This window comes from Chaetomium strumarium (genome assembly GCF_033439665.1).
Source record: "Chaetomium strumarium strain CBS 333.67 chromosome Unknown B0T15scaffold_2, whole genome shotgun sequence".
NCBI classification, from domain to species: Eukaryota; Fungi; Ascomycota; class Sordariomycetes; order Sordariales; family Chaetomiaceae; genus Chaetomium; species Chaetomium strumarium.
The window spans coordinates 2,318,082-2,335,714 of NW_026944430.1; the positions used below are offsets into that span (position 1 = coordinate 2,318,082).

At 56.1% G+C, this 17,633-nt stretch overlaps 8 protein-coding genes across 8 annotated transcripts; 1 reads left to right on the forward strand and 7 right to left on the reverse strand.

Moving 5' to 3' along the window:
* Positions 1–126: 126 nt before the first annotated feature.
* On the reverse strand, positions 127–2,188 carry B0T15DRAFT_524371 (cyclin-like protein). The gene is made up of 5 exons (XM_062868761.1): positions 1,854–2,188; positions 1,548–1,800; positions 1,329–1,482; positions 884–1,267; positions 127–766 (listed from the first exon to the last, which is right to left on the reverse strand). Exons 1-5 carry the CDS (start codon positions 1,996–1,998, stop codon positions 497–499), a joined length of 1,206 nt encoding a protein of 401 aa, XP_062724188.1. The 5' UTR covers positions 1,999–2,188; the 3' UTR covers positions 127–496.
* A 156-nt stretch (positions 2,189–2,344) lies between these two features.
* Positions 2,345–4,554, reverse strand: B0T15DRAFT_107370 (uncharacterized protein). Its single transcript, XM_062861442.1, has 4 exons — positions 3,998–4,554; positions 3,644–3,930; positions 2,748–3,582; positions 2,345–2,674 (listed from the first exon to the last, which is right to left on the reverse strand). The coding sequence occupies exons 1-4, from the start codon at positions 4,122–4,124 to the stop codon at positions 2,571–2,573; spliced, it is 1,353 nt and encodes a 450-aa protein (XP_062724189.1). The 5' UTR covers positions 4,125–4,554; the 3' UTR covers positions 2,345–2,570.
* A 1,737-nt stretch (positions 4,555–6,291) lies between these two features.
* Positions 6,292–7,384, reverse strand: B0T15DRAFT_107456 (uncharacterized protein). The gene is made up of 2 exons (XM_062861443.1): positions 6,945–7,384; positions 6,292–6,886 (listed from the first exon to the last, which is right to left on the reverse strand). The coding sequence occupies exons 1-2, from the start codon at positions 7,147–7,149 to the stop codon at positions 6,492–6,494; spliced, it is 600 nt and encodes a 199-aa protein (XP_062724190.1). The 5' UTR covers positions 7,150–7,384; the 3' UTR covers positions 6,292–6,491.
* A 793-nt stretch (positions 7,385–8,177) lies between these two features.
* Positions 8,178–9,125, forward strand: B0T15DRAFT_107475 (peptidyl-tRNA hydrolase). The gene has a single exon (XM_062861444.1). The coding sequence runs from the start codon at positions 8,268–8,270 to the stop codon at positions 8,871–8,873; it is 606 nt and encodes a 201-aa protein (XP_062724191.1). The 5' UTR covers positions 8,178–8,267; the 3' UTR covers positions 8,874–9,125.
* Positions 9,126–9,662: 537 nt separating this feature from the next.
* Positions 9,663–10,618, reverse strand: B0T15DRAFT_524384 (uncharacterized protein). Its single transcript, XM_062868762.1, has 2 exons — positions 9,779–10,618; positions 9,663–9,713 (listed from the first exon to the last, which is right to left on the reverse strand). Exon 1 carries the CDS (start codon positions 10,249–10,251, stop codon positions 9,889–9,891), a length of 363 nt encoding a protein of 120 aa, XP_062724192.1. The 5' UTR covers positions 10,252–10,618; the 3' UTR covers positions 9,663–9,713; positions 9,779–9,888.
* A 281-nt stretch (positions 10,619–10,899) lies between these two features.
* Positions 10,900–11,553, reverse strand: B0T15DRAFT_390235 (uncharacterized protein; the record flags this gene model as incomplete). The annotated part of the gene is made up of 2 exons (XM_062864529.1): positions 10,900–11,065; positions 11,141–11,553. 2 exons carry the CDS (start codon positions 11,551–11,553, stop codon positions 10,900–10,902), a joined length of 579 nt encoding a protein of 192 aa, XP_062724193.1.
* A 1,656-nt stretch (positions 11,554–13,209) lies between these two features.
* B0T15DRAFT_508884 (uncharacterized protein) lies at positions 13,210–14,503 on the reverse strand (the record flags this gene model as incomplete). Its single annotated transcript, XM_062867753.1, has 4 exons — positions 13,210–13,256; positions 13,358–13,527; positions 13,623–14,275; positions 14,351–14,503. The coding sequence occupies 4 exons, from the start codon at positions 14,501–14,503 to the stop codon at positions 13,210–13,212; spliced, it is 1,023 nt and encodes a 340-aa protein (XP_062724194.1).
* Positions 14,504–15,655: 1,152 nt separating this feature from the next.
* B0T15DRAFT_429206 (uncharacterized protein) lies at positions 15,656–17,298 on the reverse strand. The gene is made up of 2 exons (XM_062865702.1): positions 15,974–17,298; positions 15,656–15,877 (listed from the first exon to the last, which is right to left on the reverse strand). Exons 1-2 carry the CDS (start codon positions 17,013–17,015, stop codon positions 15,714–15,716), a joined length of 1,206 nt encoding a protein of 401 aa, XP_062724195.1. The 5' UTR covers positions 17,016–17,298; the 3' UTR covers positions 15,656–15,713.
* Between the last annotated feature and the right edge of the window lie 335 nt (positions 17,299–17,633).

Sequence of the window (17,633 nt, forward strand, 5' to 3'; positions counted from 1 at the left end):
CTCGTGAGTTCGGTTTCGTTAGAGGAAGCCAGGCCGCCATTCTAAGAGTTTGCTTGATGGCTGATTCCTAGTAGGTGGTATCATTTGTGGGATGGGAGATGGGAATCGAACACCTCCACATGACCTGTACAATACCGCTTTTCACGAGACTAGCACTAGTACTGAGAGCTGAGTAGCACACAACTATATGTTGATCTCTTCGAGGCACAACACTGGCGAAGCGGACGATGTGCCTCCTACTAGCTAGGCCGTCATCTCGCCACTCCTATACAGCTGCAGGCGTTTTGTGCAGGCCCCCCCCCTTCTTGAAATTGCTCAACCCTCGTGAATTAGTCAGGCTCGCTTTTCCTTCCAACGCTATGCTCTGGAAACCGCCTCAGACCGACGGTCAAACCTAATTCCCTTCTACCTCCGAAACGCCGGTTATGCTAACTGACAAGATACTATCGCTCGGCCAGCTTCCGTATTGTACCCAATCGCGCAGAGACCTTTCTATTCACAAAGCCGGCCCGAAAGGATCATCCAGCCCTTTCCCTACCTTTCTCCTCTTAGAATCCCGCGGTAGGGGCCCTCCAAAGACCGCTCCGTCGGCCTCAACCGTACCCCCGGCGGGCCCATCCTCGGCATCCCCGTCCTCTGAATCAGCCTTTTTGCTTGCCTGCTCACGGCGAGCGCGCTGCAGCTCGACGAGATTCCACCGTTCCGGGTCGTGACACTTGTTGAGTTTCTTCCTGAGAGGTGTGATTTGGGCTTTTATTACGGTTTTCTGCTCCTGGTTAGTAATTTGGAGAGAATAGAGAGCGAACGGGAATGAGAGGTGGGTGGCGGAAGACGAAGAACTAAAGGGAAGAGAAAGCAGGTGGGAAGTGGGTGATGTGCATACATTTGTCCAGTGCTCCCTCCGCTCAGGAAGTTCTTTCGAGAGCATGTCCCTGCACGCCTCGATCGTGCCGAGCACCTTATCTCGGATGTGGGAGCCGATTATCTGGGTCCTATCTTCGCCATCGCTCCGTGGGGCAGATCTCCTGGAGGGAGCGGGAGCGTCGGGGCCCGAGGAAGCCGGGGTGTCGGCGCCGCTGTTGTTAGCTGGCGGCGCAACGTAATGGAAGGTTTCCGCTATTAAACGTTCCGCGAGACCGCGGTCGGCGAGGGATAGGGCGGCCAACATGATTTGGCTGGGCGTGTAGTGGAAGTAGGCGTCGGTTATGAGCGGGCTGAAGCGGAGGATCTCGCGGGCGCGGTGCTCGGCAGCGGCGAGGCGGGCGGGCTGAGAAGCTCAAAGTCAGTGTGCGTCATGGAAGACCTGTGTCGGGGAGATTGCGGCTTGCCTCGATATCGGGTAACGCACTGAGCTCCATTATGGAGCCCCTGAGTGCTCGGAAAGGGTGTTTCACGTCGATTGCAAACCGCAGACCTTGGCAAAGTAGAAACTCTCCTGCAATGATCTCTTCTGGGTTTTCTCTACCGAAAGTCTTGATGAAACTGGCAAAAGCGAAAAGCCACCAGTCAGCAAAGTTGTCCTAGGCGCGCAGTCAAGGGAGACCGACTCGGTGATGGATAGGAACACCCCCTCTGCCTTGCATGCAAAGTACAACGCAACCATAAGCATTTCGGTCGGTGGATATGTCATGATGCTATTCGTGACGTAGAATCTCCTGAAGAAGGCAGCGGCCGTGGCCTTGATCTCGTCCGACATCTCCGCGTGGTCGCCGGCTCGCAGCAGCTCTGAGGTGTTGAATGTTACCAGCAAGGCTTCCTCCGCGGGAGTCAAGAACTCGGGCAGTGCAGGCGTCGAGGCTCCTTCGGGGTCGGGCGTGTTCGCACTCGACGTGGGCGCCGAGGTGTTTCTAGACGAGGGGGCATCGAGGCAAGTCTCCCTGCTATACTCGCACGCGCGGCGGCGTTGGTCTTCTCTCGCATGGCGGCGAGCTGCGTGGGTGAGAACGACCACAACTGGTACTGTGACGACTCTCGATATCTTGCATCTTCGGTCGCCATGGCCGGCCGGCTCGAACCCTCCTCGTCGGTCGCCTCGATACGGGTCAAGCTTGGGCTCAAGTTCGGGTATTAGTCGTGGTAACAGATGATGAATCGCAATTAGACAGGCGCAGCCACACGGAGCAAAATATTCTTGTATAGCAAGTAAAACATCGAAAGCCAATGTGGAATTGGGAAGAAGGCGCGTCACGGGCTTTGAGCTTGAAACCGCACAGTCGGTGGAATGGGATCCGTTGGCCCACCGTCGGCGGCCTTGGCATTTCTTGGCAGCGAGCATGCGGTGCCCCCACTCGAGCCCCGCAAGAAACTGAGCTCACTGTCAGAACTCAGAACTTGAACTCCAAACGTCGATGAGAGCAACGCTGCAATCTAGATGTATTCATGATAATCCTATGACTTGCAATGGCAAGTGTCCCATTTATAACGGTCTCAACGTCAACGCCTGTCCCATCTCCACGTACGCGGATCCAGTCCGCCGAAACACAGACCGACACCGAAGACACACAGAACGCCCGTCGCCGCCCAAGAGCCATACCAACACCGTTGACTAGAGGCCCCCTACTACATGTCCTCTATGTCAATGAGGATTCCGCGACGCGAAATACCAGTGAGCTGGTCTCACCGCCCCGGTATTGAGGTATCGTAGTTCTTGCCAGATCAGCAATTGGCGTCACGCCTCGCCGGCACTGGCGGGGGCGGCTTCTTCGACCTGTTCGGCGGCGGCGGAGGCGGCGCCTTCTTCACGCCACCGACGCCGAAGGGTGAGTTCATTGTGTTGTTGCTCGGAGTGCGACTTAGGCTGCCAATACTAGTCGCAGAACTCGTGCTGCGGTTCCCCCAGCTCGGGCTCCCCGTGTCGCTCGCCGTGTCATCGTCTCTGTCGGCGAAGACATCGTCTCTCGCCATGCTGCCAGTCACAATCCTACTCACTGGGCGCAGCTGGCCGCGAAGGGCACTAACATTCGTGATGTTATGGCTGGTAGTAGAGGTACTGGGGACCGGAGTGCTGGCCCCGGAGATGCGAAGTCGCTCTCGGTCTAGGCTCGCGCCGCCTTGAAAGCTGCTCGTTTTGCCAATGATCGGGCGGACCGGACCGTCGACCTGCTGGGGTTGCGACAACCTCCGAGGGTTGCTGGGACGAATAGGCATACGAACTGGCGGTGCGGTTGACTCCATCTTGTCAGACTCGGCAATGCTGAATGTGTTTGATCGCGGCAGTCGCTCGGTGTAGCTGTGCGTTACCGTGTTAGACCTGCTGGGGACAGTCGGCCGTCGCTCGATTGACCTGTCACCAGCGGCCGAAGTGCCTGGCCAGTTTTGACGCACACGTCTGAGTTCTTCGGCGCACCGCTCGTGGTAGTCGATCTCGGCGTCCAAGAAGTGCGTCAAGTCACGAACACTGTCAGCCTCGGCCTCTTGGATATCCTGCATGCGGCGAAGGACATCTTCTGACGACTCTTCGTACTTCGCCTTGGCTGCACGGAGCTCCTCCTCGAGCCGAAAGTCATCTCGCTTGGCCTTGTGGAGCTTCGTGGTGCTTGCATCGTAATTCAGACGACGGTTCTCGAGCTTTTTGCGTGCGGCCTTCAGATAGCCAGTTAGCAAACGGCTCAAAGATCCGGATGTTGGAAGATTGGCCACTGACCTGATATTCCTTCATCATGGCTAGCGACCTCTCGAGCGACTCCAGCCAGCAAGTAGTTGCGTCGCAGACAAAGTTCTCCTGGAGTGCCGATATTCTCTCGTTGGCACGGCCCACCGATATCAAACAGTTACCGAACTCGGAATCGGGCTGGAATTCCTCTCCGTGGCCGACCATGGTGCGTCCTAGATATCCAACGGGAAGAGCCTTCTCTTTGTCTTCTGAAGAATCCAGATGACGACCCAGCCACTTTATGTATTGGTTCATCGATCTCTGGAGGCGCTCCATACCTGGACCCCAGTCAGCACTGCTTTTGGAGTTTCCAGCATTGTTAAACATTAATGGGCGAGTACATACCCTCAAACCGCAGTGCCATCTCGGTTTCGAGCATCTTGAAGTCCTCCGACATGCTGGTTTTTGCCTCGCCGCCCATCTTCTCGCCGGCCCATTGGAAGGCGCGGTCGAACTTCTTGGTGATGTTCATGTTTGCGAGCAATGCTTCGAGGTGTGATATGATGCTACCGTCTAGTGGAAACGGAAGGACCTGTGTGATCCCTCGAGGTTGGGAATTTGGGTCTTTTGGCCTTCGTATGGAGCCTGCCAACACGCTTGCTGGCTCACCAACCCCTTGGATTTAGTTTGATGGTTGGCTGGCGACGTTCCTCAATGCGACAATGGACAACGAATGCACGCCAAGCAATGGTACTGTCCATCCAGCAGGTGTCGTGCAGCAAGGCGATTGTTGGACGGGTACGACTGGGATCAGAGCAAAACGAGAGAACATCAAGAGAGCACCCGAGGGCGAACAAGCTCTGATATGTAACGAATGAGATGATATACAAAGGTGGCAATAACAGCTCGACCTTGACCTCATGGAATGCGAAACTCGTCAAACGGTTGATTGGTGATCCCGGTTGCTGTCTGAGGTTCCAGGTTGCGACAGGGGTCAATTGGCGGGGCGAGCGGCGGTTCCAGGCCAGTGCTCTTGCAGTTCCGTACCTGCAGTAGCAGGGGTCTGGACAATCGCCAACCTGCCAACACGGGAAGTCACCTCCCATGTCCGGTAGCCAAGCACGGGAATGTGGTGCGTCTTTCTTTCGTCAGACAGATCAAAGGGGTCGTTTTACTGTCGATAATCTTCATCAATTGTGCAAATTGAGAAGAATATGATACAAAGCGCGAAGTACTTCGTATAACACAGGATAGATTACGTATAGTACATACAGTACAGTACGGTACCTTCGGAGGTACAATACGAACAGCGGAGTCCTTTGCTGGTTGCAAGCACCACCACCGCAGCTCGCCCACTTTAGTACGAGGGAGGCGGGAAACGATGGCCTTCCCTTCTCTTCACCTCCACTAATGTAGACGCGCGTCTGGGCATTGGGCAGATTGTCTCCTGATCTCCGGATGATTGGATCCAATTTCTGTGGTTGGACAGCGACCTGCCTCCAGACCTGTGGTGAGTTTCGGGCCCAAACCGGAACAATTGGATTGCTGGTTCACGAGGCCCGCTTCAAGGTTCCATTCTCTCGGAGCAGCTCCTAGCGAACCGCTTGGGAGGCGCAGCAGTTTCCACGCGATTGTTTCCTCTCCGGCGAGACGCGGATTACCACTCGACTAATAAACGTGCGTGTTATGCTCAGACGGCTATCAGAAACTCCGTCGCATCTCTCAGAATATGGATACATGCCCGGGGTACCAAACGTCATCCAGTTCGGCCCGCACAGCCTGAATTGTTCCTCCAATTTCCCAGCAGTTATCCGGATCGTGCATCGCATCGGCTGTCGTCTACAGTCTACCACAGTAATAAAGCAGAGCCAAAGTTGGAATCCGACTCGGAAGTGTCCAACCAGCTTGCGAAAACAATCCGCTTTCCGTGTTACTTGGATTCAAGCGCCGGCCAACAGGAACCGCACTACCTGATGCACATCATTGCTCCCAGAGTTAAACACGGAGAATCCCGAGAGTCGCCAATTTTGAGCGCTTGGTCTCCAATAGTGGCCGCAACGCCTGAAGCGCTTCTCACGCACTTTAGCCAAGCTGTTTCAGCCTCCGATCTGGATTCATCCAGTCGCTGCGGTGGCGGTCAGCGACGGCTCGGTGAAACCGCAGGCCCAATTGGTGAAAGGTGAGCATGTCTTCTCAAAGTCTTCTAACTGGGGACACTCTCGATAAGACCGGACACCTTCAGGGTGTCGAATTCCAGCGATTATCAGTCTCTCGAAATAGATTATGACAACTTCCTGCCCCCAACCTTGCCGATCCATAGTATCTCTGGCAGCGACATGCACTGCCATCGCGTCGGTCGATCCCGCGCACGGGCCGGAGGGTACGGCGCGCGGCATAAGTACGGACAAAATCGACCTGTCGTGGAGAAATTCCCTGTGTGATCGTCTTGGATGCCGATTTGACTGTTGAGACGAGCCGCGCAAACCGCTGCCAATGTCATGTGGAACTTAAAACGGTCTTGGGTCTCGGCCTGCCCTGTCCCGATGTTTCTTCTAACATCAAAAGTATATAGTACCCCAGGGACATACAACACAGCAGTCGACCTTCTTCGATGAAGAAACGACGGTAGCTGTCATATTGTTTGTCCCCTACACGGTTCGGCCCTAGAGCGGGCCCAGCCCTAGATAAAGACACTGATCGCATAAGGGATATATTCGTCAGATACGCCTCGCGTCTATGTGCGATGGGCATCATCAATTGCATGCCGTGGGTAAACCGAAGACCCTTGAAGAGTAACCAATCACCAACCCGCGTACGCCGTGAAGCATGATCCTACCATCTTCCAACCCTCCCCTTCCGGTCGGAATGTCTACCCTCTCCAACCTGTGCCAGGGCCAGCTCAAACCGTCCCGCTGATGCTCAACTCCCTTATCTCCTGCAGCACCTGCTCAACCCTGCTATCCAACTGCCCTTGGGCATACTGCTCGCGAGTATCAGGGTCAAGGTATTGCTGCACCTGAGCCATGCGGCTATAGGCCTCGGCACAGAAGCGCAGCTGGATCTTGACGAGCGCTTCGAAGGACGGGTCCAGGTAGGGGACCCGCAAATCGATTAGCTGCGGCAGCTCCGAGCACAATTGTTCGTTTAGCTGCTCGTACGCCGCCTTGGCCATCTCCATCTCCTTCTCGGCCCGCGGGAGCTTCGTCACGTCCTTGTCGGGCTTCTCCACCAGTTTCTTGACCTTGGCGCGAAGGGCGTCGTAGTCAAGGAGTTTGTGGCCGCGCTTCTTTATGCCTGTAATGGAACTCTGGTCAGAATGAGCGGTCGAGGAGGAGGGGCAGCACCAACGAACATTCGTTTACATCGGGGAAGTAGGCGCAGAACCTCGAGATGGGCTCTAGAACGGTTGTCCGATATGGCCCGTCCAGGGCCTTGATGGTCTCGGCGTCGAGGTCCTCCACCGCTTGCTTGTAGCTTCGGCTCACGCCGTCCTTAGCGCCGGAGTCTCCGTAGAAGGCGTCGATCGTTTCGGCGATGCGCATTTGTGAGGCCGTCATTGCTATATTCCTGCGAGTCAGCACCCGAATCCCTTGCTGGCAAGCTGTCAATATCCATGCCTCGTAATGAATCCAAGTACCCCTTTGCCTCTTTCTGTAACCGCAACGATGCCGCCTCCATCGTCCTAAATCGCCTATTGGGAAAATTAACAACGGCGCCGGTTTGTATTGTGTCCACCTCGTCGCTTCTCACCTCTCCTCGACTTCATAATCCCGGTCGTTTGTCTTCTCGACATGACCTGATGCATGCCTCATCAGCAAGACTGTTCCGGCACCGAGAGGAGCGGAAGTCGGTGGAAACGAATCGACAGACCGGTTTTCATCATAACCTGCGTCGTCGCGCGGTTGACATTCTTCTTGAACCCTATGGGGCACGAGTCAGCAAAGGGGATCCGGAATCGAGGCCTCGCGGGGTCAGGTACCCGCCCAGGACATGTTAGAAGAACTGAATCGTTGGTTCTCGTCTTCTCTCCTCTTGCTGATGTATTCGGGGTGTTGAAATCCAGGGTAGTTTGCGGAATATTGAAGCAGATATGCCACAAGAATGCTCGCCAAATGATATCGCGAAGTGCAGGCTTCAGAGGATGCGGCGCGTAAGGGCAGGCATCCCAGGTCAATCTGGTTGGTTCCTGGTGAGGGTGACGAAAGTTGTCTGTGGCGGTGCTGCTGCTTGCGGCGGGACGAACGACGTCAGCGTTGAGTGGCTGACTTGTCTGAGCGAGCCACTTCACGGCAATTGACGGTTAGGAGCCACGGGTACCTAACTAAAACTACCAAGTGGGTCAACACCTGTCCAGGGTCCAGACTCCAGACACTCCAGAGCACGATTTTCGTCCTGTAACCAAGATAGCCGGCGACGACAAAAGAAAGACGGGAGTTACCCACTCTTTGGATACAATCACATACTGGTGCTCCTTGAACCATGCGATAGGGTACATCGGACGCGTCCCTCAGGACTCTGACGCTCCTTTCCGCCACCGCAACCTCCTCCGCGTGGAACCGCCCCTTGCATTCCTTCCGGCTCGACCGCGAACAACGGGGCAGACGCCGCCGCCGACGGACCCCGGCAGATACACATTCACTTCCTTCGCTACGTACCAGCGCCAACAGAATTCCAAATGCCCGACTTAAAACGCATCATCATCGTAAGCCTGGGCAACCCGGGTCGCGCCCTGGACACATACCACTCGGCCGGCCATCAGGTGCTTGAGTTACTCCCCCTCCAGCTAGGCCGTCAGCACCCGAGTTTCGACAACATGCGCATCGCGAAAAAGACCACGCGCTGTTCTATCGGCCAGCGATATTCCCTCTTCCAAAGCCCGACAGTTATGAACGTGTCCGGACCGTGGGTGTCCAAAGCCTACCACGAACACCTCGCCGAACAGAAACTCAAGCCGGGAGAGGTCGGGTTCGTACTCGTGCACGATGACATGGAGGAGGAACTAGGCGCGGTTAAGATCAGGGAATGGGACAGGAGCCACCGGGGCCACAACGGGGTCAAGAGCGTCAAGGAGTCCCTCAGGGCGTATCCAGAGGGCAGCTGGGCACGCGTGTCGGTGGGAATCGGCAGGCCTAGGGAAGACCCCAAGGCACGGGATCGCAATACGGTGTCTGACTTCGTGCTGATGACAATCCCCCCGAAAGAACGGGAGGTCTTGGAGACAGTCGGGCCGCCCAGATTACTCGATTGCCTCTATGAGTTGGAGGCGAAATGGGGGAGGTAAGCGTTGGGCTAACCGCACCCATTGCGATTAACCGCCATATGGGACTGGCGGCCGCAACATGCCGTATGTAATGCAACCAAACCGTGATACCCCAATTGGCGCCCTTACGTCGCCACGCTCCAGGCGTGATGCCCTCGGGTAGAGGCATTCGTGACAGCGGACAGGAAATGCGCGGAGGTGGTGGCGCCCACCGGAACGGATGTTGTCTATCAGACGCTGCCGCTCGTTGCAGAGCACTTGATTTTCAGTATTCTGTGACCTCGCTAGCCCCTCGAGGATGAAGGATTCGGGAGCGAGCCCGTGCTCTCTTTGTCAAAGTACTCGTGGTGGTCTCCGACCGCGTTTGATATCGATGTCTACGGCAGAAACGTCCTCCATTGCCTCCTCTTCGCAATATCTTCAAGACTGGGCGGAGTCAAAACTATCCGTACGGTGACTTGGGATCAAGTCACCCTTCCCGGCCACACCCAACCAATTCTTGCCATCCGCCTCTTTATTGATGGCATGATTATCTGGTATGAGATACTGAGACCGGATTGTCTCCTTAATAGCATGTTGCAGCCGATTGACTATGTAAGTTCTGTTCCCTCCGCCGGTTCTGGGACCGTCCGTTATTCTGCTCCAATACGTCTTACATGGCTGCACTGCCAACGACAACACCTGTATGATGAGGGGAAATTTATGTTCGAATGTCAAGCATCCACGATCGGCTTTTCAATCCCTTTGCTGGACCAGTCAACGAAGACTCCCTCACACATCGCTCAAGGCCAATGGTCGTGGATTTGGGGTGGTAAACATCACTGAACAGGGACGCGGAAGCGACAAAGACGCACAGCAAAGGTATATACACCCCTTTTTCGTATGCTATAATCCGTGATATCACACCTCGAGCTAACAAACAGTAGCCTCACCCACCATCCCTCCCGGAGAGGGACTTTCTCACCTCAGTTGATTCCGAATCTCCCGCTTAGCCCCTTCCGCCCAGGGAGAAGACAAAAGCACAAAGCAAAACGCATCACAGTTTGGACTTAGACCCTTCCTTCCTCACCCCTCCAATGGGCCCCGCCCCTTCGCCAATCCCAACCACCACCCCCTTTTCCTCCCCCTCCGCCTTGGGATCACCCTCGAGCGACGCACGGGGAACCGTCAAGTCCACGCCGGCGTTGCCGCTTCCCAGACCCTGCTTACCGCCCTTGCTACCGCTGTCCGCGGACGTGGAAGGAGGAGGAGAAGAAGGGCTGTTGTCCTCGACCGAGTCGTCGGGCGCGTCGCTCGTCTCGGCTTTGAGGTCGCTGGGATCGCCCATCAGGGTGGGATTGGCGCCCTTACCGCGGACCTTCTCGGCGGCTAATTGCCGGAGGGGCTTCTTGTGTGCCATCTTTTCCTGATTGTGGATTGTAAGATGGCTCTGTTTTATTATTAAGGAAGAGTCCGGAGTGGCCGTGTGGACTATACTATGAGTTCAATGGGCGTATCAATGGAGTTCTCCGTCACGCTAGGTGATACGGAGTTTGTTCGACCGAGAACAGAATCAATCTATTATGTAGAGACAAGATTCGGAAGGTCTTTGCTCGATGTATGCGTCCATTTGCAAGCGACCTTGGATTGCCATCCTCGGCGAGGGACCGAAAGTTTTGATGTGGGGTGCTGATATGTGTGATGTCAGGCGATGACGTCGTACACAACACGTTGGGTAGCGTTTCGAGTCAACCGGGGGGTTGTCTTGTGCTGCTCTTGTGGGCATGTATGACGGACAACGACCCGGCAAAACGAGTTTAAACATGGATTATGCATTAGATAAGAACCATAATAAGCTAACTGAAAATACTATCAATATCGTAAAGCGAATTGATCCAATCCCACGTCTATCCGTGTCCAAAACTGTGGTCATCACACCCACAACTCAGACTTTTCAGCCCGCTATGCATATCATAAGTTCGAAATTCATATCTTCTGCCCATGCACCCAGGTCATTGCGATAAAACTAAAAGCACGCGCTCAATGCCACACCAGCCGGTCACCAAGCTCATGCAACCGCAGTCAACTCAGTTGGCTTGACGGTGGCATCCACGGGCGCGCACTTGATGTCGCGCGTGGAGTAGAGCTGGCCCATGGTCCAGTTAGGGTTCTGCCACGTCGACTCGGTGCATTGCAGCGTGAGGTTGGCGTCTCCGTAGCCCGTAAACGAGATTCTGTTCATCCAAAGTCAGCGCTTGGCCCCCACCTCTGACGGCTATCAGACTGATTTCATGTATGAAAAAACCTACGGCCACTGCGGGTCCTGATCGTCGCAGGTCCATGTCTGGTTCACCCGCAACCGGTTGGTTGGTCGCGCGAAATCAAAGGTCGTGGATCCCGACCTCAGCGTGTCGTTGCACGTGTACGGCATGGTGCCATAGAAGAAGTCGCTGAGCTGGTTGCTCCGTGCCTCGCAGTGGGCCGTCGACTGGTCGGCGGTGTTGTACAGGTCGAACGACACATAGCCCCACGAGTTCTGGTGGGCGGGCGTAGAGAAGACGTACGACGCGTGGAAGTCGAAGCTGCGCGCGATCCATTCAAAGCTCTTGAAGGAGGTGTCTGAGCAACCCTGTGGCTCAGCGCGCGGAAGGGTGATAGGGGAGCCGGTGATGAACGGCACTGCGAGCACGGCCAGCAAGGCGGAGGAAGCGTGGAAGTACATCTTGATGGTTGCGGTGCGGCGGGTGGCGGCTTGGTGCTGTGATAGCTCCGTTGTTGAAAGAGGGCAAGATGGGTGGTGACAGACTAGGCGGGATGTCGTCAAGGTAAGGTACAAGGTATTTATAAAGATGCTTGCTTGGTGCCGAGCGAAGATCTTGACCCGATGTGCCAAGCAGTCACTTAATCTGGCCGGTTTGTGGCCTGTTCCTTGCTTTTGCGATGCCTGGATGCTGTTGGATACTACGATACTCCGGGTGTTCCGCGCAGCTGGGCGGTATACACTATTAATAAGTCGGCGGTCAACGCTCGCTGCGGGAAACTGCTGCCGGGCTCGTACTGAAGGCGATCATGCGTGCTGCGCCGACTCCCGAGTACGGGGAGACCGTCACGCCGCAAGGGACGTTGCTTGCCAAGCTCGCTAGTGATCCCGCACGAGGGCGACGTTGTAGATCTTTTCGCGATGTCGGTGTGCGGTGGAACCAACACGGCGCCCAACGGCGTCGGGCCGCCGGGCGAATTACAGCCGGGCGATACATGGGTGGGTGTGAATGGTATGGGAATGGCACCCATGGATAACATCCAACGTTACTGCCGGGCTGCCATTGGCGGCGCCGGCCTAGCCGAATTTTGGGTATGGAGGGACGGGAGGTAAGTACCTAGGTACATACAGTGATTGAGTGTTGGCGGCCGCTGCGTGTTACCTGCCGCTGTCATGCCACTATCCGCCCAGTCGTCTTTCGCCTCTGCCACCTACACTACACGTGTGACAGAGGCTCGTATCGAGACTGACCCATACCGCATAAACGCAGCAAGCACATTCCAACGTCCATCCTTGGTTGCAACGACGGATGCAAGGCATACGCATGGAAGTGGGGCAGATCCGGCAATTAGTCGGCGCTGACGGCTTCTTGCGCCGCTAACATTCATCAAGGTTCTGAAAAAAGAAGATGCGTCGTTTGCACAAGCAATTTTCCTTTGATCCTGATTGGAACCAGACTAGCACTGCGATTGGCCCAGATCACAGTCCTTCAACGGTTTTTCCGTCTTGGCTTCCGCCTTCTGGTCCATGGCCGGAAACCCCGGAAGCCGACAGACAGGGTCCGGCTTCCCGCAACTCCTTCGAGTGCTAATCCGTGCGCCGAGACTGAGAAATCTCTCCCACGTTTTCAAGATTCAGGCACCACAGGGTGGCACAGACGGCACGGCGGAACCCGTGGCTCTTTCGTCGGGGCCGCTTCCAGAACGCCTAATCACGCTGGCACAAAGTACAGAGAATGCTCCTGTCTCTTCATAAGTTCATTCTGGGCTTAGACAAAAGTCAAACACACATTTTCTCCGCGACCTCGGCCACGGCCACGGTTGGGGTCGGAAGGCGGCCCTGAAACCAGCAACACAGGCACAACAGATATATCGAGGCAGCCTTCGGCGAAGAACCAACATGCTCTTCAGGAAGTCCCTCACCGCTTGTTCAGCATATGCCCCGAATGGATGATGACAAGCACTGTACGAACGCGTACGGCTTGGTGGGTGGCCAAAAGTTTCTCTATGGTCTGACAAGATTTATCTCGATCTCGATCTCGAAGAGACATCCAGATTCTTCTTCTTTCTGGTGCATGCTGTCTAACCCGAAGCTCACGAACCCAACTCGTCAGGATGATTATGCCTTCATCCCCTCCAGAGACCCCATAGGCAGTGCCTTGAGCCCTGTGTGACGGTACCTAAATCAGCATCGGCGGCACTTGAATCACTTGTCTTTCCGTCTTTTCGACTTAAGACAGAGCTAGTAGGGGGAGGGGAGTGCGTACAGCCATCATAGTTCTCGTCGACAACCTTCGGCACGGAGCACTGGTTCATGGCCGAGATACTCTGCGTCTTGAGCGTCGGGCAGTTGACGTAGCACGGCGAGTCCATTGCCCGCTGCAGCGAGTCGCCCTTCCAGCCGAACATGTAGTCTCCGTGCGAGCCGAAGCCGGTGCTACCGAGCGTCAGTACCTTTTTCTGTTCTGTTCTTTTCTATTACCATGTCTCGCTTATTTTTTTTGTCCTTTCCTGCTAGCTTCCGAGACCTACCTGTCATCCATCGACCACACGAACGGCTGCGATCCATCCTCGGGCCACAGGTCCTTGCTGTTGAACTGGCGCGTGTCCCAGACGGTCTCGTACATGAGCTGCGGCACGCGCACCGGGTGCGAGGCCGGGCAGGGCCCACCGTTCTCGAACGTGCCCGTCTCCGGGTACGACATGTGGCTCATGTGGTCGGGCGAATCGAGGTTCTTGCCGTCCCAGCACGTCGGGAAGCGCACGTTGGCCATGATGCCGGCCGGGCACGGCTGCTTGGGGAAGTCCATCGTCTCCGGGAACCGCGTGCCGGGGTCCTTCAGGCAGGTGTAGGTGATCTGCCGGAACCTGTTCGCCTGCTCCTTGCTACGGTACGACGCTTCGCCGACGAGCATCCGGAAGCCCGTCTTGAAGGCCGTGACCTTGGACGCTTGCTCGTAGTTGGCCAGTCCGTCTTGCATGTAGTAGACTGTCATGCCGCCGCTCTGGCCGTCGAACCCGACGTTGGGAATCTGCGGGACGCGATGGTACGACCCGTTGCGGGCCTTGAAGAAGAGAACAGCTGTCCAGTAGTTGGAGAAGTCTTCGCTGAACTGGCACGTCGTGCACGTGGCACGCTCGGCGATGTCGCCGCTCGACGGGTCCATGGTGACATTGAATGCATTCTAACTCAAGGGCCAGTCAGTTAGAATCTTTCCAGTCAGGCCTCAACGCTTTCCCGTCATCCAGCGGCCACTTACACCACCGATGATTTGGTGCAGATGCGGGGATGGGTTGAGTCCAGGCGTGACTAGCGGGTCGAGGCGCTCGACCACCAGCTGCGAGCAGCCAAACCGGAGGAGGGCCGACGCCGGCGCAACGAGCGCAAGCGCTGTGAGAGAGTTGAGATGCATCTTGGTGTCTCTGTATGATCGACCTCTTTCGCTCAAGTCTCGTTGTGGACGATCCCGGATGGAGTGTATACCCGAGCTGGAGGTAAAGGTATCCAACGACAGCTACGACAGGGGCAGGCCTTGACCGCAGACATAGGCCGGAAATACACCAGACTTATATAGCCCATCGTCAAGCGTCAGCTATCGATATTGTTCATCTGTGGTTCGCCCACCAGAGTCTTCATCTTCTGGGCGACCACCACGAGGTCACATATATTAAGGAGTGGGGGTTACTGAAGCTCAATAAACGATGCCCTGGATTGAGATGCTTTGGGTATCATCCTTGGCCTGGTTCGACACTGTCTGCCTGGCGGCGCTGAGGTTGCTCGCGGTGTGGCCGCGGCCCGGGACCTCCCTGCTACGAACTGCCGATATCTAATGTAGCTGCTACGCAATCTATTTACTCTACAGCACGGTCTTCCCCGAATTTCCCGCAGAAAATAACCCCGCACCAAGCAGGAGCTGTCGTCACCCTTTAAAGGGGGTTAATGATGGTGATTGGTTGCTAAGACCCGGCTGGGCTAATATAGTCGACCATTTTCCCGGTCTGGAGGTTCTGATTGACATTGCTATGCTCTCTCCCAAGGTGGCTCGACCGAGAAATACTAGCTTCTGAATCTCCTTACTGCAATCGTATTGGTCCTTGCTCGTTCAGACACTTGCATCAGGTAGTAAGTAGTGTGGGAGTTTCATGGAAGCTGCCAAGCTTCCAGTGATAGATTCAGGGGTTGATCCCTCTATGGCCCGTCCTACGTATGATATAGGATGCTGGTGCCAGCCTGTCCTGATAATGCAGCACGTGTGTTGCCGTTACCACTCCGCATACCCGGAAGTGACCACTGTTGATCCTTCATTGGATCTGGCCATCATGCATATGGCAGCCACGTAGTGTTGCGCGCTCGTTACACATCGCTTCCATGCCGCCGTCTAATATCGACGGTCTCATGCGGAAACAGATAGCATAAGAGTCTAGAACGTATTGCGCTGATAGGAGGTTAAGTTTGGTGCACGCACGCTTGGCACCATCCAATCTAATGGGATCTAAACTCCTGCGTGCCTGGGAGTATCTCGGAGCTCAGGGACACGAGAACAGAGGAGCCATCGATGGATCATGCAAACTCACATCCAGTTACTTGTTCAGTTGTACTTAGGTATTTATTCAGCGAACATCTTACTCGGCATCTAATGGTGCTCTGGGCGGTGTGTCGTTCACCTGAACACCCCCTCGCTTCTTCTCGTGGCTGTCGGGCATGGGCAATGCCCAACCACCCTCGCCCTCAGGGGTAGCCAGCCATAATCTGAGGAGATGACGCCGTGGTGCAGGGGGAGCAAAGTCTGCCAATTCCGAGTCAGTGTGCCGCCCGGAGCCCCAGAACCAAAGCCAGGTTTTAAGTTATCTGGAGGAGGAAACAAGTGTGCTCTATAACTCACCTTTATAAGCCGTCCTCGCATGCAGCAAATGTGCGTTGCTCAGGAACTGAATATCCCCGACCTCCAACACCATATGCAGCGCCTCTCGCTGGCACGTCTCCTCCAGGATCTCCATCGCCCTGACCTGCTCCGGGCTCAGCGGCGGCACGATGCCCTTTTCGGAAAACCGCGTCAGACTCCGGACGTAGTAGGGATCCCACTTGCAATACAGCCTCCCCCGGCCCCCGTTCTCCAGGTACACGACCGGCTGGCGGATCCACTCGTCCTGGCCGTGCGACACCTCGCCCTTGCGGTCAAAGTACCACACGGGGCGGGTCAGCAGCTCGGCCACGTCCGGGTGCTCGCGCTGCAGCACGTTCCACACGCGGTGCACGCTGACGACGTCGCTCTCGCCGCCCTCGCGCGCGCGGTGCAGGCACAGCAGGCCCACGATGTCGCCGTCGTCGGCGTGGAAGAACTGCCGCGCCGCCGTGCGGTAGATGCGCACGCTGTGGATCTGCGTCGGGTCGTCGCCCACGTCCTTGACGTGGCCCAGCACGTGGCCGCGCCCGTTCTGCGAGACGAAGTAGCCGAGGTGGGTGCCCAGGCCCATGTACGCGACCGAGGTCTTGTGAACGGACCACTGGTCCGCGGAGAAGCCCTTGAAGAGGATGAAGCCCTTGCCGTTGAGCAGCTCGTCCCGCAGGGCGGAGAGCGTCTGGCCGAGGTGCGGCAGGCGGAAGTTGGATTGGGAGATCCCCGTCAGCGGCGTCCCCAATGCGATGAAGGCGTCTGCCGCGGTGCTGAGTTCGGAGATCTCGAGGGGTGTAAAGCGGTGGATCCAGCGCTCGGGATGCGAGGCGAAGTCGGAAGCTTGCCAGACTGTGGGACCGGTAATTTCCTTGGGGAAGGAGGAGTAAGACTTTAGGAGCTCGTAAAGAGGCGGGTGTTGGCCCGAGGTGCGTATGCCGTCCGGGAAGATGTGGCGGGGGGCATCTTCGTTGCGTTTGGATGAGTTGGGAAGCTGTCCTTGCGGCTCATCGACGAGCAGTCCGGGTGCCATGGTGTTAGGCTGGGCCGGCCAGGGAAGGATGATGAAGTTGGGAGGCCCGTGAACCTGAGATAAGGAAGCGGGTAATCATAAAGAGCAACATGGAGATGTCTGCGAGGAATAGAGTAAGGCGGCCGAGGTATGTGAGAATATATGAGGAGTACTAGTACGTACTAGTACTCGTACTCATATGGAGCGACGCTCATCGCCTTGGGAAATGGCGTGATAGCGCGTGGCGGGGAAGTTGCATCACCAGCAATGGAGACAATGGGATCGCTCGATTCCTTTGACCAACTCGGTGTAGTTTAGTGACCGACGTACAACAGGATCACTGGACACTGCGACACCAAATCGGGCAATGGCGTGCTCATCGACCACTATGTCGTGAACCGTCCGCCCCACAGTCCCCCCAATCGCACTGCTGTCTCCGTCCGAGGCATAGGTACTTACCTTACACACCGGGCACTCGCAGTCGTATCGGATGCGTCTCGCCTTGTGTTGTGCCCATTGGATAATGCTTGAAACGGGGGGCTTTGGGATGTTGTCGAAAGAAAGAGCTTGATGACCACGAGCTCCCCTAGCGAGGACCTTGTTCTAGTCCGCACCCCTAGGTCACTCCCGACTACACAG

Excerpts from the sequence above, each read along its gene's own strand:
- B0T15DRAFT_107475 (XM_062861444.1), top strand. The coding sequence starts at position 8,268 with ATGCCCGACTTAAAACGCATCATCATCGTAAGCCTGGGCAACCCGGGT.
- B0T15DRAFT_429206 (XM_062865702.1), bottom strand. The coding sequence starts at position 17,015 with ATGGCACCCGGACTGCTCGTCGATGAGCCGCAAGGACAGCTTCCCAAC. Across the intron at positions 15,878-15,973 it reads TGCGAGGACGGCTTATAAAG|ACTTTGCTCCCCCTGCACCA; the intron begins GTGAGTTATAGA and ends CGGAATTGGCAG.
- B0T15DRAFT_524371 (XM_062868761.1), bottom strand. The coding sequence starts at position 1,998 with ATGGCGACCGAAGATGCAAGATATCGAGAGTCGTCACAGTACCAGTTG. Across the intron at positions 1,801-1,853 it reads ACTTGCCTCGATGCCCCCTC|GAGCCTCGACGCCTGCACTG; the intron begins GTCTAGAAACAC and ends CCGACCCCGAAG. Across the intron at positions 1,268-1,328 it reads GTGCGTTACCCGATATCGAG|CCCGCCCGCCTCGCCGCTGC; the intron begins GCAAGCCGCAAT and ends TGAGCTTCTCAG.
- B0T15DRAFT_107456 (XM_062861443.1), bottom strand. The coding sequence starts at position 7,149 with ATGACGGCCTCACAAATGCGCATCGCCGAAACGATCGACGCCTTCTAC. Across the intron at positions 6,887-6,944 it reads CTTCCCCGATGTAAACGAAT|GCATAAAGAAGCGCGGCCAC; the intron begins GTTCGTTGGTGC and ends GTTCCATTACAG.
- B0T15DRAFT_524384 (XM_062868762.1), bottom strand. The coding sequence starts at position 10,251 with ATGGCACACAAGAAGCCCCTCCGGCAATTAGCCGCCGAGAAGGTCCGC.
- B0T15DRAFT_107370 (XM_062861442.1), bottom strand. The coding sequence starts at position 4,124 with ATGAACATCACCAAGAAGTTCGACCGCGCCTTCCAATGGGCCGGCGAG. Across the intron at positions 3,931-3,997 it reads GATGGCACTGCGGTTTGAGG|GTATGGAGCGCCTCCAGAGA; the intron begins GTATGTACTCGC and ends ACTGGGGTCCAG. Across the intron at positions 3,583-3,643 it reads CCATGATGAAGGAATATCAG|GCCGCACGCAAAAAGCTCGA; the intron begins GTCAGTGGCCAA and ends GGCTATCTGAAG.